Source organism: Elgaria multicarinata, chromosome 10 (genome assembly GCF_023053635.1).
Source record: "Elgaria multicarinata webbii isolate HBS135686 ecotype San Diego chromosome 10, rElgMul1.1.pri, whole genome shotgun sequence".
Taxonomy (NCBI): domain Eukaryota; kingdom Metazoa; phylum Chordata; class Lepidosauria; order Squamata; family Anguidae; genus Elgaria; species Elgaria multicarinata.
In genome coordinates, this window is record NC_086180.1 from 56,812,474 (window position 1) to 56,835,895 (window position 23,422).

At 41.1% G+C, this 23,422-nt stretch overlaps 1 protein-coding gene across 1 annotated transcript; it reads left to right on the forward strand.

Moving 5' to 3' along the window:
* Positions 1-1,996: 1,996 nt before the first annotated feature.
* Positions 1,997-22,238, forward strand: SPATA18 (spermatogenesis associated 18). Its single transcript, XM_063135799.1, has 12 exons — positions 1,997-2,207; positions 5,382-5,487; positions 5,656-5,771; positions 7,106-7,224; positions 8,990-9,085; positions 14,701-14,835; positions 15,286-15,523; positions 16,120-16,278; positions 16,921-17,096; positions 17,943-18,066; positions 19,383-19,475; positions 22,031-22,238. The coding sequence occupies exons 1-12, from the start codon at positions 2,121-2,123 to the stop codon at positions 22,115-22,117; spliced, it is 1,536 nt and encodes a 511-aa protein (XP_062991869.1). The 5' UTR covers positions 1,997-2,120; the 3' UTR covers positions 22,118-22,238.
* Positions 22,239-23,422: the final 1,184 nt, after the last annotated feature.

The window sequence follows — 23,422 nt, forward strand, 5'->3', positions numbered from 1 at the left end:
TCACCTTTGCAACCTGCTTGTTCATGGACCTTACACTTTGCCACAGAGAACGGTGAAGGGAAGCAGAAGATGCCGCTGCCCACTTGCTTTGTGCCTGTCAAGTGAGCAAGTGGTAGCAATGTCAGGAAGCAGGACGAGTGAGCAAGAACAGCTAGTGACAATGGTGGTGAAAAGGTAGACTCACTGTAGGAGGGGGGCCATTGAGGGTGGCTTACCCATGAGCCTTCAAAAGTCTGGGGTCCCCTGCCTTAAAAATGGTGAGTGTGAGGGGAGGCTTTCCCAGTTGCAGTGCTGTGCCTATGGAATGCCCTCCCTTGGGAGGCCTCCCTGGCCATAGCTAGACCTAAGATTTATCCCTGGATCATCCAGGGGTCAAACCTGTTCATCTAGGTGACACACAGGGGATCCAGTGCTCAGGCAGGGGCGAACCCTGGATGATCCCAGGATAAACCTTAGGTCTAGCTGTGGCCCCTGGCTCAGTCACTTGCTTGGCAAATAGTGAAAGCCTGGCTTTTCAGGAAGGCCTGTGGGCCAATGTGGGCCAATGTGGGTTTCGATTGATTTGAATTATTTATTGCATTTCTATACTGCCCCATAGCCAAAGCTCTCTGGGCAGTTTACAAAGATTGAAAACCATGAAAAATACATTATATAATTATACATTGTAGTTTTATTTATTTTTCTGTTATTTTTCTCACTGATGCTGCTGCATTTGATAGATTATGTTGCGGTTTTCTGTTTAATTGTTTTCGTTTGTAAGTATAATGGGGAGACAAAACATAGAGTTTATATGTCATAATAATAAATAAGAAGGAAGAAAGGAAAAGAGTCTGGTCAGACTTTAAAGACCAACACGTTTATTATGGCTTAAGATTTTGTGGATCAGGGCCCATCTCATTTGTGAAACACTAAAGATGTGAAAAGCATCAACTCTTGCTATTTTCTCTAAGCTAAACATGCTCTTTTTCTTTAGTCTATATTTCATCTGTCATCATAACCATTTCATCATCACCTATAGTTATCTTTGTTCCTCTCCTATTTCTCGGGATGGGTCTGTGCGCGTGCGTGGAGACCTCAATAGAGTCAACTTCCACTGAACCGCCACAGATCTCAACCTGTTTTCTGGAGATTAGTGATTATTTTTAGAAAGTCGACCTAAATCCTTTGGTTTAGGGAAGATTTGAAGTACCGCACAGCAAAAGCATTTACTGCTACTCACTTCCCTAGTTTTCTACACTTATATCAAGGCCCATCGTTTTAGATTAGACTGCAGGATGTTCTTTCTCTCTACCTGTTCTAGATCCTCCTCCCGTCCCTTCATTCAGATACAAGCGACGCGAAGACAAGTGAGAGATTGCCCTAATCGTGGCCTATTATATCTAAAGCCCTAAAGGGGATGTTATTTTCTCCCAAACTTAAAATTTGCATCTCTGGTACGTAATAAAGGCCGTTTTGTGGGCTCGCTGCGCCTTAAGTTTGAAAACCGTAGTAAGGAGTAACTTTGAGTCTCATGGGGTGGGGGTGGCGGGGGTGGGGAGTGGGGCGGCGGCATCCAAGGGGAAGACCACGTGGGGAATAGAGTGATTTGTAAGCAAGCTCCCAAGCTGAAAAGCTTTCAAGGTGTCGTTTCATTAACCTAAGGGGACAACCCCACCTCCGATTTTCCTACTGGAGCCCAGTTGAATTCAAGCGGGGTTACTTGTCTCCGGGATCCTTGTGTTTAGAGAGGAGGAGGAGGAATGCAAGGGCAGGGCCGGGCCAAGGGAGGTGGGGTTTTCGGCGTTGCTACAACCAAAAGGCCCTCTTCGCGCAGCCGTGGCGTCCCTGGCATCCGAGCAAAGCAAACGTCAGTTTGTTTAACAATCAACGAGTATAAAATGATCCAATCATAGAGGAGGCTTGTGGGTGGGGGGAAACGAGGCTGTGCCAAGCTCAAGGCCACCAGCATTTGAGGATACTTCCCCGTCGATCTCCCCCCATTTGGTACCCTGGGGTGGCTAAAAAGCAAAGCACGCGGAGCGGAGAAAGATCGATGCTGATTCTTTCGGTGGCAGAGAACCAACCCCTCCCCAAAGCCTAGATTCTCCATTCACCCCTTATCTCTTCACATTTTGGGAGTTATGGCTGATAGCTTGAGAAGATTAATCAGCAACGAGACCTGCAGGATTTTACAGGAGAAGTTGGAGACTTGGTATAAAGACTATCACGTGAGTGTGCTAAAACGCGTGATTTATAAGTCAGTGTTATCCCTTGGAAGGCGGCCTGGAGAAGAATGGGAAGGCAGCATGCGCGTTGTGATTTTTCACTTTGTAATAAGCCACCTTCCCGTGATATTATAACCGGCCCTTGTGCGGTGGAAAGACGCCTGGGCGTTGTGTTTCCAAAGGGATCGCAGACCAAAGAGATCATTTCGGAAACGAACCTTTCTGCCGCATGGACTTCTTAATGGGAAGGAGAAGATAAGCAGGAGGGGAATCTGTATTGATATGGCGGGAGAGGAATCTGATACTGAGTGGCTCTAGTGCTGCGTTGGAGACCTCTAGCGATTTCCCGGGAAAGCAGTAACTAAGGACGCTGCTTTCCAGCGCCAAGCAGACGCTGTTGTGGTTGTCACGGTTACAGAACGTAGCGATACTCTATAGGCGCTTTATTAAGGGCGCAATCCTATACATGTTTAGAAATAAAAAGTCCCACAGCCAGATATGCAACAATACTCAAGTCAACCTCCTTCTTCCCTCATGCCAGGCAGTAATAGGTTCTTCAGCTGATTAGATTGGGGTAACAAAATAAGATCGCCCTCCCATAAAAAACATTATTTCTTCTTTAGTATACAAATTCCATTTACACTCCATAGAATGTTGTTGTTCTCTGATTCATTGTGTTCTATCCAATGTTAGCACTACTTAAACAGACCAATTGAAATGAATGAGATTTAAGTTAGACAAACATTGGGTACAACCCATTACTTTCATTTCTTACATTGTTATCCTCAGGCCAGTGTAACAAGGTGACTCTCGTTTATCCTCACAACAACAATGTGAGATAGATTCAACTGAGAAATAGCAACAGCCCAAGTTCACCCAAGGAGCTTCATGGCTGAGACTTGAGCTGGTCTTTCCAATCTAAAACTGAATGTTCCAGTACAATTTAACCTGTATCCTGACATCATTTATTAGATTGTAAGCCTATGCGGCAGGGTCTTGCTATTTACTGTGTATAATCTGTACAGCACCATGTACATTGATGGTGCTATATAAATAAATAATAATAATCACAATGTGGTTCATTTCCTTTCTCTCTCACCAATGGCAAACAATGATAACAGCCCTTTCTGACTGACATCCCTTTACTACAGCATACTGGTTCTCTCCTCCTAATGCTATTGAAATATTTTCACTATGTATCTTATTTAATTAATTGTTTATTTTTTTTATTTACAAGTATTTTTAACCCTCTGAAAGCAGCATACAGAATAAAAACCATACAAAAATATACAAATAGGCAATAAAATACTATAAAAACTATAAAAACATACGACCGGTTCCAGTCTTTGTATTGACAGGACAGGAGTAGCTTTTGGATGCATCAACAGCTTGTTTAGATAAAACCCTCTATGAGCAAGATCTAATAAGAGTTTAGAGGTTGGTTTGCATCTGCATAAGCACCACTTGCTTACATTTGATGACCAATTCTGAATGTGTGAACTGATCCAATTAGAAAGCATTGTGTTGTGAAGAGACATGACAGAGTGCTGTACCTATGATGGGCTATTCACACATGCAAGTCATCAACTCATGTTGCAATCATGAAGTGAAAAGGCTGCATGTGTGAACAAGGCCTAGCATCCACCTCACAGGGTTGTTTTCAACAGATTATATAGATCACATGTTTTGGCCAAATAGTTTTTTTTATGTAAGTATCCAAAAGCTATCTATGGATGCAAAACATTAAATGTGATTAGATCTTTGACCTAAGCGCAAATAAGGTTTAAATTGAAAATCTAAGGATCTATGTAGTTTAATTGTCAATATATATCCACACTGGTTTCCCCCCTCTACACTCTGATATGGTGGTACAGTTCACATTGCAACTAGAGATGGGTAGTACTATATTACTTAGAAACATAGGATGCTGCCTTATACTGTCAGACAATTGCTCCATCTAACCCAGTATGGGCAACACTGACTGGCAGCAGCTCTCCAGGATTTCTGGCAAGATTCTTTACCAGCCCTACTTGGAGATCTGGAAGACTGAGTCTGGGATCTTCTGCATGCAAAGTATGCAGGAATCTGCCTCACAGCATCCCTGACAGATGGTTGTCCAGCTGTCTCACAGATGGTTGTCCAGCTGCCTCAACCTTTTAGAATGTGTGTGTGTGTTTGGGGGTGGGGGGAGAATGCACGAAAGCCAGGAAATCACCAAAGAATTAGTGGTTGGGGAGAAGGGGTTGGGATCAGGGGACAATGGAGTGGCCATCTGAGGAAACCCACAGGGCCAGTTTAGGACCTCTGGAGGGCTGGATTTGGCCCCAGGGCCTAAAGCTCCCTGACCCTGACATATAGCCCTTTTCCAGGCAGATATCCTCAACTAATGTATAGATCTCAGGGATGTCAGGGTTGGTTTTTTTGGGGGGGTTGGGGTTGGGGCATAGCCCTCCTTCTTGGTAATAGTGTTTGGATTTCTTTCCGTGATGCAGGCTATACTTAAGAGCAGATCTGTTGACGCTTCCCTCAAGGCATCCTGGGAATTTTAATTTGGTGATGGTGCTGAAGATTCTCTATTATTACAGACAAAGGTCCTGAATCCCAGTGCTGCCCCGAATGCCACTTCCAGCACTAAATTTAATGAGATCCCCCACTCTGATTACGAATGCCAATTAAATAGGGACTGTCACAGGCAATGCTGACTTTCAATTCCATATCTATAACTCTATAGTTATAAATCTCTAGATTATAGAACTACTGTTCCTATGGAATTACTTGTTAAATGAATACTATTGATATGCCTCTGAGAATTTCTTTGAACAGTGAAGTTTGTAAAGAAATAATCTAAAGGGGACTACAGCTTGCTGGGGATCAGGATTCCAGTAGCGAACCATGGGCCATGGATATAATGCACGTTACAAGCTATTGCTTTGTTCTTATTGATACTCATATGTATGCTCTTTATTTTCTGCTGTGGAATTTTACTTTCCTTGGTCTTTTCTGGTCTCTGGCTCATTGACTAGCATAGAATGCTGTTATCTTGCCGGTCCCATAGAATGTGATACACAGAAAAGGTTAAATTATATATTTTATTTAAACTGATTCTGTTGGTGAGAATGAACAATGATGGTACAATATAGGCAGAATAAGAATAACCAAGGTGTTTCTGATTTTCAGGTTAACTCATGTGATCAGAACCTGACTCGATGTTGTGAAATCATGGAACTGAACTCCATGATTCAGGGGCAACTCTTCACAATCTTAAATCAAACATGTCGAGAAGGTAAGATAGTTCCCATTTCTGCATGTATGGATGATTTATTTTGCATGTATGGATTATGTACCTATAATTATATTAGGGATTGATTAGCTCATACACCACCATTGAAAGCATTTATTATATATGGTTTCACTTTTTTCCTTTTCTTTTTTCTTTTACTCATTGACCTAGGTGGACATTATGCAGGTGTGGAAATAATAAAATCTCGTCTCCTGCCATGGTTGGGGACATGTTTTTCTAGCCCCAGTCCTGGAAGGCCCTTTGAAACAAGCTCTTCTCTTTTGCAGGTACTGTAAACATTTTTTTTTAAAAAAAAAATCTTGGCATAATGAGTAAACCACAGATTTGAAAGGTTTTAATTCAAATATTGCATTTTTTAGCTTTCTGTCACTGCCTCTTGACAATGGGTCCAGGACTTGAGCTGTTGTTCAGACTGCAAATGGAGAATTAGGTTGTAAAGATTCACAAAGATTCATTGTGATAATAGTGATGGTGAAAAATATTGCTGAATTAACAATGAAAGATTATGCGAATTGATAGAAGACAGATATTTTATGTTATGTGTTCTATCTAATGCAGTCTTCCCCAACCTGGTGCCCGCCAGATGTTTTTGACTACAACACACATATGGAGGGTCCCTGGTCTGATGTAATGCATGAGATATCCTCAGTGTTAAACCACTTGAACTGAAAGATCACAGCAAAAAATGAAGTATTCTTAATAACCTGTACTGTTAAACTTCCTCATTCATATTGATCTGGCCACTGTCAGATAAAAGCTATTACAGAGCATGAACCTTTAGTGTGATCTAGTAAATTATTTGCATTGTAAAAAGCCTTTTCTTTGTTACAAATGTTGTTGATTGAGACACTGGGCTAGTTCGCAATCAACAACAATAAGCCATTGTGGTTTGCAATGTGTGCTGGCTACCCCAGCATAAGTCCCCCCTCCCGAATTGCCATGGTCCTGAATTGGGCTACACTCGCTTACCCAGAGGTAAATCAATCAGACATACACACATAGTTGTGATAGGAAGAGGAACCTTACTTGACTTTGGCTGTGAAGAGCAATTCAGGAGGCTCTTTCTTAAGTGTTAAAGGAAGAAAATAAATCAAACCCTCAGTCTTTCCCTCTCCATTCTGAAGATTAATACTCCAGTTTTTTGTGTTGTACCACAAAGCTATATGGCATGCATATATATGTCAACGCAGGTGTTTCGCAAGGCAAGAAGTGTGTGCGTGAATCTCATCACAGCAGGGGTATAGAGGAGTTGAGCTACAAAGGCCCCTGGAATTCATGCTGGGATTAGATGGGAGGACAAAGTGGGAAACAAACCATGGCAAACTGGCAAGCGCCTGATCGTCGGCAGCAGTGTTTTTTAGTAAGCAACATGGCTTGTTTTCAGCGTGGCTTATCATGATGTGTGAACAGGCCTGCAGGTTAATTTATCCAGAGATCTGGATTTCTTCTTCTGAATTAATGCAACGGCTTTATTTTAAACTCAATTTAAGGTATCTGCAGCCTTTAGCAAAGCATTTCTGAAACATATTAACATAACTTTTTCTTTTAAGACAAACTTTCATTTACAGATTTGAGCTTCTATTTTTATACTTCACTGTAGGAGTCACTTGAGAAAGACAGATTGCTGAAGGAATTGACCACCTCTCGGAACCAAGAAATACAACAGCTGGAGAAAGAACTGAACGCCACTCGTTTACAGCTCAGTCTTGTTCAGCAAGAGTAGGACAATTCACTGTTTTTCATCCGTGTTTTTTTTCCTTTCTCCTTTCTATAAGAGTTTAGAAAATATTTAATTCTGTTAGATAAAAAAAGAGAATTTTTCATTTGCCACCCTTACAATTTATAAATCGACTGGCAAGTGATTGCGTTGTATTGTATGCTTATCAAACTTGCGTGTATGTGTACACAGACAGGGTGTCTGTGTAGGAGCAAATTATCATTTGTAAAGTGATTCTCAAGTATATAACATCTTAGGCACTGAGACTTCTTCCCCTGCCTCCAACAATAGAACTAGGAGTTTTGTGCCCTGGCCCCTGCCTGGAACTTTCTGTTTAAAGCAGACAAGTTTTCATTGCTTCATTATAAGGCTGTACAATCATGCAATTATTCACAGAACACCTAGCCTCCAAAGGTAGCTGAATTATACTTTTTGCGTGCAAAATGTAAATCCACTCAAACAATCTATTACCACTACAGCTGGGGATATTTCAAAGGCTTCTGTACTCCACAAAAGCTTATGCCATAATGAATGTGTTTGTCTTTAAGGTGCCAAGAGGTTCTTTGTTGCATTAGCTGGAAATATGTGACCTTTACCACGATAGTGGCACTTTCTCTGATAGTTCCCATATGAAATGCAATGTCTGAGTGAATAGTCTTACTACTTCTGGCTGGCATATATCTGGTAATTAGCTGTTTTACAGCCCCCGCACCCTTCAAAATATGCTCTGAAGCCTCTCCTAATTCTCTGGATGAGATTTTGAGGACATGCCAGGCAGGGGTTGGGAATTGTCCCCTGCCCCTTCTGCTGATGGAAACTGTTTCATCAGTGGGCGGGATTATTTGGATACCACTCATTGATTGCTACATCTCTATACATTCACAGAGCTCATTTGAATAATCCTAAATAACCCATTGCTGTTGTGTTATCATGGTAATGCAGAGAAACTGGTTTCCATACTATTTGTCTACTAAATTGGGATTTGGGGAAGGAGTCATGCTGGTAACTGTGTAGTTTGAAGATTTTTAGCCATTGTGTTATCAGGGCAGTGGACTGCATTAGCAGTGTTGTTTGATGGGATTGCCTATCTGTAGAAAAGATTCAATTTAGTGATAGCTTCACAGAGCATGTGTTTTGCATATGTCATATAAGGTCTCAGGTTGGGTTTTTTTGGCAGTTGTGGCCTGATTGCCAAATACAAAAAATGTGCAAACAGCATGTATACAAATCTTGTGTTTTGGCAGCAAAATACATGTGAGAAGTCTCTGTGTTAGGCTGTTCAAAGCGATGATGTATACCATTCATAAAATACACTGCTTGCATATATTGGGTTGGATCCAGATATAGTCATACTCAGAGAAGACCTATGGAAAGCTAGCCACGGCTAACTTCAGTTCCATTGGTTTCAATGGGTCCACTCCAAGTCTGACTAAACTTGGATCCAACCCATTTTGTACTTGGAGATAGGTAACTAAGTATAAAAAGTAATTTATGACTAAATATAGAAAGTAATTTATCACATTGCCCTGAGTGTGGTAAGAAAGTGGAGGATTTGGTGTTGATGTTTATTGCTGCTGTTGTTAGCAGATGTACTGTACCTTTTATAAGCTACTTACGTTGCATATTGATGGACTGTCTATGTCGTATTTCTGTCTTTTCAAATGCAAGAACACTTCAAAATACTGTTTTCTTTCTCATTGAGCATGAAAGCAGAATCTGTGCCTTTGACATTAAAGGTATATCTCTGGGTGTTGATTTCTCTTGCAGTCTTGCAGAAGCCAAGTTGGCTCTTGAAGACACAAAGACCAAATCAGCCACCACTCTTTTGGCAACAGAGGATGAAATTGTACAGCTAAAAGCAGAGTAAGAAAACTATTTTGCAGGGCTGCTTTATGACTCAGGTGGCTGGCAAAGTTGCTTTCTGATTTCACCTTCTCTGTGTGTGTTTTGTTCAAATTGTGGAATGCTGATTATTTCCTGTTCTCTGTTGCTAGTCTCTGAAAATGTATAGGAAGATTATTATTATTATTGTTGTTGTTGTTGTTGTTATTATTATTATTATTATTTTATTTGTATCCCACCTTTTGTCCGATACTGGGCCTCCAGGCGGCCTTACAAAGTTTAAAACATACATTGGGGAAAAAAAAACACGTTTAAAATACACAACAAAATTATAAGTCATTAACATAGATGGAGGGCCAGATTATTCTCCAAAGGCCTGCTGGAACAAACAAGTTTTAGCCTGCTTTTGAAAGCCCATCAAGGAGGGAGCCAGTCTAGCTTCCCCGGGAAGAGAGTTCCAAAGCAGTGGATCAGCCACTGAGAAGGCCCTCTCCCATGTTCTCACCAAGCATGCCTGTGAAGATGGTGGGACTGAAAGAAGGGCTTCTCCAGAAGTTCTCAAAGCACGGGCTGGCTCATAAGGGAGAATACGGTCTTTCAAATAACCTGGACCCAAGCCATATAGGGCTTTATAGGCCATAACCAACACTTTGAATTGTGCCTGGAAACAGACTGGAAGCCAGTGGAGCTGTTTTAACAGGGGAGTTCTATGCTCCCTGTAACCAGCCCCGGTCAACAATCTGGCTGCAGCTTTTTGAACCAGCTGGAGTTTCTGAACACTCTTTAAAGGCAGCCCCACATAGAGCGTGTTACAGTAATCCAATCGGGATGTAACTAAGGCATGTGTCACCGTGGCCAAGTCTGACATCTCTAGGAATGGGTGCAGCTGGCGCACTAGCTTTAAATGTGCAAATGCACTCCTGGACACTGCTGAAACTTGGGCATCCAGGCTCAGGGCTGAATCCAGAAGTACACACAAGCTGTGGACCTGCGCCTTCAGGGGGAGTGTAACCCCATCCAACACAAGCTGAATCCCTATTCCCTGATCTGCCTTCCGATTGACCAGGAGCACCTCTGTCTTATCTGGATTAAGCTTCAATTTGCTCGCCCTCATTCAATCCATTACTGCCAACAGACACCAGGTTAGCACAGAAACCACTTCCTTGGAATTGGATGGAAAGGAGTAGTAGAGTTGGGTGTCATCAGCGTACTGGTGGAACCACACCCCACAATTCCAGATAACCTCTCCTAATGGTTTCATGTATATGTTAAATAGCATGGGGGACAAAAGAGAGCCCTGAGGGACTCCACAGGCCAACAACCAAGGAGTCGAACAGGAGTTCCCCAGTACCACCTTCTGGGTCCGTCCATCCAGGAAAGAATGGAGCCACTGTAAAACAGTGCCTCCAAGACCCATCCCAGCAAGGCGGCCCAGAAGGATACCATGGTCGATGGTATCGAACGCCGCTGAGAGGTCCAGCAGAACCAGCAGGGACACACTCCCCCTGTCCAGTTCCCGGTGAAGATCATCCACCAAGGCGACCAAAGCTGTTTCTGTCCCATAACCAGGCCTGAAGCCAGATTGAAATGGATCTAGATAATCCGTCTCATCCAGGAATCCCTGGAGTTGGGAGGCTCCAACTCCAAAAATTTGTGATGTTTTACTAGAACAAAAAATAATAATATGTGGCCTACCCTTTTCAGTTAGCTTGCATGGTATATCTACATTACAACTTTAAAATGATTACACTGTCATAGCTGCTCCGACTGAATTAATGCTTGGCACAAACCTTCAATTCTCAGATATATATTTTTAGAAGAAACCAGAGCAATTAAACTAGTTTGGGTGTAATGTAGGTGTACCCCTGGTCTTTATGCAAGTCAAACATAGTTTCCTCTGGTTTTCAATATATCCCATTACATTGCATGTATCTGCCTGGCAACCTGTAGTTTAGGTATGTCCTTTACATCTACAGTCATTTGACTGATACTGAGGCTGGATCTACACCAAGCAGGATGTAGCGCTGTAAAAGTGGTATGAAAGCAGTATATAAGAAGCAGGAGCCACACCAAGCAGGATATAGCAGTATGAAAGTGGTATGAAAGCTCTATATGGTATGTGTCAGTGGGCCCCAACAGTTGTACACTTCAATACTTCTATAAAGCAATAGTGTGGCTCCTGCCTCTTATATACTGCTTTCATAGTGTTATATCCTGCTTGGTGTAGATCTGGCCTGAGTGTGTATTGAAACCCCAGTTTATGAGGTATTGGGTTTTTTTTTCTATTCTTGAAGCATGAGTGCTCTTGCCATAGGAATTGGAGACAGTTGTGGCTAAAGTGTGAATGTGCTGCTGCTGAATCAGCAACTAGCCAGTCCTTGTGTTTTGTGACTTGGAATTTTATGAGATGTTTTGTCTATTAGTCTCTACATCCAAATGAAAGTTCATTCAGGTTACTTTTGATGATGCTCTTACATTGGATGAAACTTTCAAGTTACGTTTCTTTCTAGAGTCTCTTTTCTTGACAAACACATGACATGGTTCTTGTGATTTAGATGCCCTGGTCAGTGAGATGAACTTATTTTTTATGAGGAGCGAACTTGTTGAAGCTGTCACCTAATCTCTACTTCCCAATATTCAGGGTTGGATATCCTCTTTAATCTATACATTTTAGTACATGCTGGTTAATCCTCTATTTTTCTTCAGCAGAAATAAATTTTGGCTTTCAGGAAGGTGACCATTTCTCCCCTGATATTCTTAGAGTGGTTAGATTATGCATGATTTCACACTGTACAATGTATGTATTACCTTGTTACATATACACTGCACACACAAAAATCAGTAACCTATAATAAGTTTAAGTACAGCTATTACAATGTGCAAGAAATATAAGCTGCAACATGAAAAGAGCTTCAAAAGCCTCCATTGTAATTTCAGCACGGAAAGCAGCAGACCTGATTTAAACATATGTGGACATAACTCAATGGAAAGCAGCACATATCTTTAAAATGTCAGAGGAATACATTACACTACAGCCAGGCCTACTATGAAAAGTGACACACATAACTTGGATCCTAAGATGAGTAAGCAGAAGGGAATTGACAGAAAGAAAGTTTCCCACTCTTATTCTTAGCAGCTGCCTGGAAGACAATGGGGTTGAGGCATTGGAGGGCTTCTGAGGGAGGAGGAATTGCCCCCAATTGGGCAGACGGCTCCCGGATTGTGGCAATTTCCTCCTCATATCCTATTCTACATTGATCAGAAGGGCTTTCTGACTCAGATGATTTTGAGAGGCACGTTCATTGTAAGGGGGGGGGCGGAGGAGAAGAGGAGAAGTCAGGAAACTTTCCTTCTGTTAACTTCTTTCCATTTACTTATATTAGGATCCAAGCCGTAATCAACAATAATTAAAAAAACACTAGGACCACACATGGTGGCAGCCACTCCAAAACTATGCAACGTAGTATTCAGATTCTACTGTCCTTGGATAATATGATTTTGTAACATTCCTTCAGTGCAGGTAGTGTTAAAGAAATCATTAAAGTACTTGAAAACAAAGTACGCTGTACATTTGAATGATAGGAAATCCAATGAATCTTGTGAATAAGTTATGTGAATAAAAACTGCATGGACATACTGTGCTGTGTGATCAAGTAGTTCAGAGATAGTTCACAAATGCATATTTGTTTCTCATTAAGTGAAATTTGCATGTGTGAATGAGTAATCATGGACCAACTGCTACAGATATAACTTTTGTATCATCCCAAGTCAATTCTGACAGTATACATTTAAATGGAGACAGTTCACACATTCAATTGAGAGCAATAGAATAATTGAGTGATGAGAGATCCTGTGATATAAATGCATAATATTTGTTCAAATCTAGCATACTATGATCTTTGGGTAGAAACAATATTTACCTGTATGTTTTGAATACTTCATAATGCTCTTATAGCTAAATCTATGTCTTGCCAAGTTTGAAAACTTTCTCTTTCTAAGCAACTAATTCTGAAATATCTCGTCACATTGACATTTCATTGAGTTTGTTATGGTCATACCACAGATGCATATACAAGCACAAGGGACCACAGTATGAATATTCATCTGAATAAATGCAAATAGGAAAAAATGTGCTTGATTAGTTTTTGTTGACACTCCTTCATTGTTGAGGGCCTCATACATTCATGTTTCTCATGATAACATATTTTGTGACACAGTTCATAGTGTCAACTTGACATGGCTAAATGTTTGGATTTTTTTGATGGGTGTTTAAATTAGGCAGAAGGTGTGATCTGCTACTGCTACTACATTTTAATCCATTATTATCACCAGTGTAAGTGTGAAAAAAATCCCTACTGGATTTAACTTTCTACATGGAATTTTGAATGTTGCTTCATCATTCAGCTTGGAAATCCTTTTGGAGCTCTTCGCTTGGAAATTTTCCATCTTAAATAATGTTGTGTTACCTGCTACCTCACTGTTTATATCTTAATCCAGGTGCTCTATTCTGTCTCTAATGCAGCAAGGGCTTAGCATTATTTGGTGATGGGTTATAGATCGTTCACGATGGATCTGGTTCATCCCAATGTCTTGGGCAAGTTGGTTTAATTGGTTTTTGACCAAACCAGAGTCAGGTTTCCCAGGGAGGCAGGAAAAAGGACAGCACCATGGAGAGCTCTAAGTGGTTCTGGCATTGAAAGCTAGACAAACATGCCTGCATGTTGCTCTAACAAGCAGTAGAACAGTACTGAGCCTTAACTATGGTTTTGTCTTCCTTTAGACTGGTTAGCCCCACTTCCACATTGACTAAGGCCTTCTCTCTTAAAAGGGCCTGGTCTGTTTTAGCAGCCTCTAGGCTCTGACAGTGCTAGAGGCCGGGAGTCTCTCGCCTGGCTCTTTCTCTCCCCTGTGCCTCTTTGCCTCCCTGTTTCCCCCTCCATCTGTTTAGCTTGCTGTTTCTCTCTTTATAGCCTTGCTCTTTCTCTACCCTTTGCCTTACTGTTTCCCCCTCCCTCCCTCCCTCCCAGCCTCTAGCACTGCTATTTCCCCTCCTTTTTACCTTCTTGTTTCTCCTCCCTGCCAGCCTGCAGTCTTGTCCTTACTCTTGCCTCTACCCCATTGCCTTGCTATTTCTCCATCCCTCCCTCCTTCCCAGCCTATGGCCTCACTATTTCTCTTCCCCACCCCTCTTTAGCTCACTTTTAACTCAGCAGCCCCCCATGACTAGCCACATCCTCCATGTTAGCCATTTTGTGGTGGTTCCCACAGCAGTTTCTCAAATTCCCAAATGTGCCTGTGGGTCCAAAAAGTTTGGGAAACCCTGACGTACATAATTATATAGCTTAACATTTTTGTGGCATTGCAGCTAATAAAATAAAGATACTAAGAAATTTTGCATTGGTTTTGGCTGGCCAAGATGTAAAACCTGCAAGACTACAATGAAAATGTAGATAAGATCTTAAACTGTGTGCTAAGGATAAGTATCATATTACATTGCTTTTGCTGTGTATTGGAAACACTGGAGTTCTTCCTGGTTATCAGCTTTTAACATGTCATCTAGGTTAGTTAGCATAATTTGAGAGCATTGACTGTGGCCAATACGCCCCTTGTGATCAGAATGATCCTATGTGGTTAAGTCTAAAGGCTTCTCGGGCAAAAGAAGAACGTGCTTTGATGAACCTGGAGCGGCTGAGTGACTATGAGGAGCATCTTCAAACACTGAAAGAAGAGATTGCTGTGCTTGGTGCTCAAAAATCTGTTCTACAAAGCAGGTAAACTGATCGAAAAGATACATTTCCTATAAATGTAGCTATTTTGCAATGCAGTTGTATATTTGTTCAAGCCATCATGAAGCGGGTTGAGTTTCTCCTGAAGAAGAAAAAGAAGAATTGTATCTATTTTTGTTTGGGAGAAGAAATGTGGCAGGATTTGTCAATGGCTTTTAAAAATTATGTTGAACACACAGGAGCAGGCAATCTGGAACCCTCCAGATAATGTGGACAACAACTCCTATCAGCCCCAGCCAACATGGCCAATTGCCCAGTATTCTGGTTGTTGAAGTCCAGAACATCTAGAGGGCCTAGGTCAGAGGTCTCTCTCCATGGACAGTGACAACAATAATTTTAATGTTCTTTAAATCCTACTTCTTAAGAGAATTGTCTTGAACAAATATTTGTAAAGGTAAATGTCTTCCATTCGTTGCATTTTGAACTCTGTTCTAGACTTGCACGAAGTCGATCTCCTTCCCCAAGATCTGTCCGAAGCAGATCACCAAGCCCACTTCCAATGAGAAGTTTCTCACCTGGTCGAGCGAGACTTACAAATGCTTCCCGTCATGCTCGCCTTGTGGAACGCTTCAGTGACATTTATGCTCAGGATCGGTTGGATGCTCAAACCCTCCTGAGGAGTTACATTGACGATCTGGAGATGGTGCAGAGGATAATCTATGTGGCAGCTGTGGTATGCAATGTAGCACTATTTCTTTTCAATATCACTCATGCTCGTAAATGACTCATTTGTAAACAAATCTTATTCTTACATTGTTTTGAATAAACAACGTTCCATATATTAGCCTTTCTTTCAGTCTGGTATTCCTAGCACCAGGTCTCATTGCTGAAACTTAAATTACTGTTTCAATTACAAGTACTGTATTGTAAAAATTGACTTTGACTGGAGTCTTTCTTTAAAGACTCACTGTACCAATATAATAAGTGATGAGGATGGGATGTACCAACACTTGGGTTAGCATTTCACCATAAAATGTGGAGTTGAAGTGAGGACAAGCTGCCCCTATAGACAGATAACGCTATTGCTTTTTAGGTTCAGAGTGCCAGGGCTCAACAGCCATTTATTTGAGGTCACACATGATATCTAGATGCATGCTGTCACTCTCCAAATACTAAGTCCTGTCTATAGCAAGTAGTATAGGCAAATCCCCACATCAGGGAGCATGACACTTCCTGTGTCGTTTGGACCCTGAAAATTAAATGGCCGTAGCTTTTTTTTGGTTTGTTTTTTTGGCTTTTATATTTAACTTGTTATTTTCTCATTTGTAGGAGTCTTTCCATGCAGCAAAGATGGCCTTCAGACAGTTCAAAATGCGTGTTAGGAAGACTCTGTCCCTAAGTTATTCAGGGCCTGAATCACTTGAAGACATGGTAATGGACTATATCGTTCGCCAGGAGGATCTGTATGATGTTCAATCCAGTGTCAGTGTAAGTCTGTGAAAATGTCATCCTCCACTAGGGTCCTGCTTAGCTTGTGATGCTAAAACATTTAAATATGACTGAATCCAAATCTGATGTAGTCTAATATACTTTTTAAGGATTATGTTAAAGGCTTTAATATAACTTTCTTACTCACTGAGCTTTCTTTTACAGCTGTGGGTTTATGTAATATTTATTTCTAATATTTATGAGTCAGCTTTCTGCTGAGGCTCCCAAGGTACTTGCAAGAGCAAACCAATACAAAATCAAGCAGAACACACTAAAACCAGCAATCTAAGCAATAGAAACATAAAAAAACCCCTATTCCTATAAAATAGTTTGCTGATTTCACTAATGTTATTCTAGGCAGGGTACTGCAAAATGCTCTCATACTGAAGTCAATATAATAGTAATGCTATTTTAAAAACACTGTTTTTAAAAGGAGGTATTAACCTGGCTTAACACATTACTTCCTTCTGTTGTGTATTCCCTTCCCCCAAAATGGATTTCCTTGTGTGTGTATGTATATGAATGTTTGCTTTTTAAATGGCCCTCATGTATCATCTCTTATTACAAAGTTTTTGTAACTTCAAATTTGTTTTTTTTCTCTGGAAAATTAACAAATCTATGTTGTTGTTGTTTTGCTTTCAGGAAGTCATTCGTGCAATGAACATGAATCCTAAGATTTCTTTCCCACCGGAAGTTGATTTTATCATGATCAGTGGTTTAGTACGAGAGTTGTGCCGTGTAGCCTTTTCAATGCAGACTTTGGATCCTCCGCTTGATATTTCATTTGGTACAGATGGAGAACTTTTTAGCGAGTACAAGTAAGCAGAACTAAATTAAGCAGCTCTGTGTTCCCTGTGCAAAAGTCATGGGAGTCATTCTCCCTGAGGGTGTAGCATATTTACACACAAGTTTTAGGGTTTCTCATAAATCCTGTTTGCTCATGCTGAATTAGGCCAATATTCAGTTGTGTATGTTATTCACTCGTTATAATGCTAAGTAAATACAAACCTGACATGTTGTATTCTATTGTTATTTGCTTGTACATATATGATCAGCAGTGACCCATGAAACGTAGTGCACTGCGCTGGCCACTACCAAGGAAAGCCTGTACACTTCCTGGACTCCACCAACAGGACGGAACAAAGCAAATGGGGAGGGCTCAGTATGTGCACTTCACCTTCAGCAGCCTGTAGACCAATTATGTCATTGCTTGAGAAGATTGCTGTGGGCCTCTGTAAACTCTCCTTGGCTGGCATCTAGCAGGATGTATGTGGCTGTAAGCACTCAGGCCCTCCATCACTCAAGGGCACTGTAGACCTTTTCCTAGCAGGCAAAATAGTGATGATGCTATAGGGTACTGTAGGAAGATCAATACATGAAGAAGTTCTAGATCTAAGATTTGACCATATGAAAGCAGGTGAGAGAGGGAGAGGGTCATCCCTTTCACGGAAAGTCCACTGCTTTGAGGATTGTTGTCATGGCTTACAACCCCAGATCTCAAGTGTGTCTGAAGTTCCATAACAAACACTGTCCTGTCATGGCTTATGGCCTCCTTGGAAGAAGGATGGGATGCCAAGTGATAGATAAGGAACTACAAGGGGAGAACTCTAGGATCTATGGACTGCTAACTCAGTTGCAAACTAAACCCCTTTGTGTCTGACTAGATACCGTCGCAGCTTTGACTCTGAATTCACAGCTCCACTGGTGGTCTACCATGTGTGGCCTGCACTTATGGAAGAAGATTCTGTCCTTGTGAAGGGGGAGGCAGTCACAAGAAGAGGTGCTCTGGTGAGGGCTCTTCTTGAATGTTAAGATTTAAGCATATGGGTGTGGATACTAAATTGTTCCATCATTCACAATGGGAGGGGGGGCGTTCTGCCAACCCCACTTCCATATACAACATCCTCATACCATCTCTAAAACCATTTCTAAGGGTCTGCAATCCCCAGGAAATTTTGGGTGGGGCCAATGGAAGAGGGGGATGGAAAAGCCTGTTCTGTGAATGTGAACTTTGTTCTATTCATAAAAGGAAAGTTAGGATCCCAGCCCAGAAATGTCTGAATGAAGCAGTTCACAGACCATCTGGCTGATGTTCTTTAGCATTCTCCACTTCCCCATGACTAAACGGATGACTCGCATTTTTGCTCCATGCAGCATGCTTTTGCGTGAGCAGAAGGGCAAATCCATGAGCACGGACACCGTTTCTGTTGATCAACGTGTCTCACTGCGTTGGCTCGATATGCCCCTGTTAAGTGATGGTGGTTAAACATTTTGAGCTAAACATTATGACTTCGCATGTCATGTGAATCATTTCTAACCATGGTGGCTACATAACTGTGGTTTAAACACTTCCACTAATCATTTGCTGCAAAAGGGTTAGTGGTCTAACCATGTATTAGCATATTGTCTGAACAGGCCGTATGTGTCATTAGTACAGTTTATTTATTAATTTATTTATTTATTACATTTATATACCACCCCATAGCTGAAGCTCTCTGGGCTTTTTACAAAAATTAGCATTAACACAGATGATGCCAGCAAATAATTAATGACCAGCGGCACTGGTACAACGTTACAAACTGTGATTTCTCCCTTTGTTTACTTATTCAATTTTTATCCCACCTTTCCATTAGCATGCTTAGGTCAGTACAAAATGATAAGAATTAAATATAAATTAATTATAATGATGGAGAGCAGGCAGATGTGCCACCACAAATGTTTTGGATGAAGATGCTGAAATTAATTTGTATCCTATCTTTCCCCTCACAGAACTGTCCTTTTCATGGCTCAACCAAAAATATGCTTGAAGTAGTTATCAAGAGAAGCATTTCCTTTCATAATATAGACAGTTCCACTGTCTTGCAGAACTTGGAATTTCAATGCCATTTTAAATGGGAGCTGAAATTTCCAAAGACCTTGTGCAGGAGAACTTCCCAGGGTGTTGCACACAGTGTTTGGGACTGGGGCCTTAACCTAGCAATGCACCAGATGAAAACAAATCCAGTCTTTCCTTTCACATAGCCACCCTGCCTTCCTATAATATCACCATGACAAATGTTCTGTGCTTCTTATCAATCTGTCTCATATTCTACATTTTGTTTCAGTGGTGTCGCAGGAGCAGAAGCAGAAGCAGAAGCTGCAGCCGTAGTCGTAGTTTGAGCCCCCTGTCTCATAGTGCAGGCTACTCCCACCACTTGGTAAAGTAGAACATCTTCATTAACATAATAAGATACAAACACCAGTATTTGCAATGAAGACAGTATTTAAAACCATGGTGGTGGCAACCTGTGGCCTTTCACAAGTTTTGGCTTACAGAATCGTTGTACGCAAAGCAGGGGAGAACTGAGGTGAAAGAGCTCATGCAGCACAGCAGTGATGTTAGACGTGGCAAAGAAGAGTTCTGCTTGGCAATCACTCTACAACCCAACCTGTGGCTGGGTTCACACAACACAACAAGCCAAAGTATGGTTTGAGTGCGGGTCGTTGTTGAATCATGGGTTGCTGTGTTGTGTAAACCCAGCTGCACTAACAAACCATAGTTCATTAACCACTAACAATGTATGAAGAAATAACAGGTTTGTTATTAGGTTGTGAACTGTGGGTTGTTCATCGTTAACAAACCATGGTTTGTTAGCACAGTTGTGTTCACACCACCCAACAACTCAGTATTCAACAACAACAGCTAAGCTTCTTTCTGGCAAGAATCCAACTCTGTTCCTTCTCCCCTTCTGTTTTCTCCTATTGGGAGGGTTTGCAGGGAGAGGAAGGAAAGTAGGGCTGAGGATCTAACCTGCTATTGACTAAACTGTTCAGCTTCTCCTCCGGTGAAACTCATCCTTTATACTTGTTTTTCATGCAGGAGCCCCACCCTAGCTTTTCAGCCAGTGGACTTTACTAAGCTTGCATCACATAAACCAGTGGCCTTCCAGATATTGCTGCACACGACTCCCAGCATCCATAGTCATTGGTTATGCTGGCTGAAGCTGTTGGGAGTTGGAGTCCACTAGCATCTGGTGGGGCACAAGTTTCCTGCCCCTGATATAAAGGCAGTGTACTGTATTGAACTGTAGTGGTTATCAGGTGTATCGTGAAATGATCCAGAATTGCAGAAGGCTTTGAATATGAACACACACACAAGTGAAAGCCACTTCTTCATGCAATACTGGCAGTGTGGAAGTTGCTGCAGCACAGCTTCTTCCCCTGATACGGTGAGAAATCTCAAGCCATGTGGGAAGGGCTCATGCTGCGTCTCCTCTCCATGTCAGCATCACCCTTCCAGGAAACTAGGGTAAAACTGATGTGGGAAAGAGCGGCCGTGTGGCCTTCTCTAGGGTGACCATATGAAAAGGAGGACAGGGCTCCTGTATCTTTAACAGTTGTATTGCAAAGGGAATTTCAGCAGGTGTCATTTGTATATATGGAGAACCTGGTGAAATTCCCTCTTCATCACAACAGTTAAAGCTGCAGGTGCCTTGTCCTCTTTAAAATCTGGTCACTCTAGTATAGCTCCTGCACCTTTAACTGTTGTGATGAAGAGGGAATTTCACCAGGTTTTCCATATATACAAATGACACCTGCTGAAATTCCCTTTTCTATGCAACTGTTAAAGATACAGGAGCCCTGTCCTCCTTTTCATATGGTCACCCTACCTTCTCTTTCTTCCTCCCACATGGCAGGGCCTCCTTACATTACCCTAGCAGTGTGGGAAGGAGCCACACTGCAGCAACATACTTAAAAAGAAGGCTTCTTCACCTTAGTAGGGACAGGGAAGAAATTTGCTTAGTTCGCATTTTAATACAAACTACCTGCTCAGCAAAAATTGAAAGCAATTATCCTTCGGTTTACACATTTCTGAATTTTGCGATGCACTTCTCTGAGAAAAATGCAGTCGTTGGGGAAATAGCGTACAAAAAGGTAGGCAATTAAGGAAATAGATTGCAAACACATGTGTATAAGGGTGAAATGCACTTAAAGTTTCATGTATATGAAAATTAGGGTGACCATATGAAAAGGAGGACAGGGCTCCTGTATCTTTAACAGTTGTATTGAAAAGGAAATTGCTGCGGGTGTCATTTGTATATATGGGGAAACTGGTGAAATTTCCTCTTCATCACACCAGTTAACGCTGCAGGTACCCTGCCCTCTTTTAAATCTGGTCACTCTAGTATAGCTCCTGCACTTTAACTGTTGTGATGAAGAGGGAATTTCACCAGGTTCTCCATATATACAAATGACCCCTGCTGAAATTCCCTTTTCGATGCAACTGTTAAAGATACAGGAGCCCTGTCCTCCTTTTCATATGGTCACCCTACTTTTGCCTCAACCACTTTTGGCTTCAGTCCCACCAATCATTGGAATGTGACCCCCAAAAGTTTCTCTGAAATGGAATTTGGCCCTTGGACTGAAAGAGGTTCTGCACCCCTTCTATGGAACTGTTAAAGATACAGGAGCCCTGTCCTCCTTTTCATATGGTCACCCTATGAAAATGGCCATGGAAATGTGTACAGTGTTTTGGGGCAGTCTTCTAAAAAGAAACGTTTGCAAACTGATGCAGAAGTTGGATGGAATGAACTTGTGCTTGAAAAGAATATGAGTATTATAGAAAGCAAAACAGGTTTCTCTATCCCTGCCTTATACTAGTGTATTTATATATAAGTTGTATTTTGATTTTACAGTGAGAATCCTCTCTAGATCCAAACAAGTTGGGAGTAATCAAGCCCTATTAATGCTTCCTTTGTTATTTGTCTTTTAGCCATCTCGAAGCCGCAGTCCTTCCCCATTAAGGAATGGAAGCCCAAGTAAGTGGGCGTATTCAGAACTTAGACAATCATGGCTTTAAAATGCTTAAGTAAGCAAGTAAACAGATAATATGGTACAATTTGCAGGCTGTTTTTTCCCTTTTTAAAACCACATTGTTCTTCAATGACTCTCTTTTAACATAAGGAAATTTCATTCTTTAAGTGTTGTTAAAAGTTCTGAACTTGGTTTATAGAATGCCCTGATTCTCGTTTTATCCAGTATCACAAATAATGGTGTTCTCTTAATAATTGTTAGAGTTATACCACTCAGTGGTAGTGGCAAATTCTCTAATTTCTTTTAGAGCTGTTTTTATGGAGACTGACAGCAAATGTTGCCAAATAGCCACAGAGCTAACTCCTCAGAAAACAATGGATTTAAATGCATTTAATTCTGTGCTGGATTATAGCCATTACTGTAGGCTTGCTTGGGAACATCAGTACAATGGCATTGGCTGTTACTCCTCTTCATAGTAGTCCTTTGATTGATTAGCAGTGCAATCCTATACGTGCCTACTCAAAAGTAAATTTTATTGAGTTCAGTGAAGCTTACTTACAGGTAAGTGTGTATAAGATTGCAGCTTAACTGCTTCAATTTATGCCAGGAATATCTGGATTGCAAATATAAACCCCACATGAAGCCCTTCAATGCAGTGGGTTTTTTTTTGTTTTTTTTAAATAGTTATATACTGAAATATGTATTCTTCTCCAATAGGAATTTAAATTAACTGGATATGGTTATTGGTTCTGTACATCTGGATCAATCCGCTTCTGTGGTGCTTTCTCCTGTTCCAAGAGTACCTCAAACCTCATTTAAAATAATGTGAACAGCAGTTTTGAATCACTCCGAATGGAGAGTGAATTGGGATTGATGCTTAGTGTGTTTTTATAACGAGATTTTTTTTTACAGGAATGAATGCAAAACATTTGATTAAAGATTGCATATGCATGTTAAGATCATATTCATTTGATTTTTAAAAAAATTGTTTACACAACTCTTAGAGCAGCTCTTTTAGGAAAATAGTTACTGACACAAGGAATATGGTGCCAAGACGGTCTGTATTTCATGATCTTACTCAATGGGTGCTTCCAGACAGAGAGTTCTTTGTGCTAACAATCAAAAGGCATTCCATCGTTCCCTCCCTAGTAGATTTCTCTGGTAACAAAAAACTTAGAAGAAGTAGTGGGGAAAACATGGGAGGATTACAAATTGAAGATGTCACTATCTGTTCTCCCACCAAAAATTCCACGAATGAGGCAGGGTGATTTCATAATAAAAACCTTGTTTTGAAGCACCTATAATAAGATATTTATGTCTTGAATACTGCAATATATTGAAGCTGCAATCC

Bases quoted from the DNA above. Each gene is read 5' to 3' on its own strand.
- SPATA18 (XM_063135799.1), top strand. From the start codon at position 2,121: ATGGCTGATAGCTTGAGAAGATTAATCAGCAACGAGACCTGCAGGATT. The intron at 5,488-5,655 runs GTAAGATAGTTC...TCATTGACCTAG, and splicing joins AAATCAAACATGTCGAGAAG to GTGGACATTATGCAGGTGTG. The intron at 17,097-17,942 runs GTAAGCAGAACT...GTGTCTGACTAG, and splicing joins GAACTTTTTAGCGAGTACAA to ATACCGTCGCAGCTTTGACT.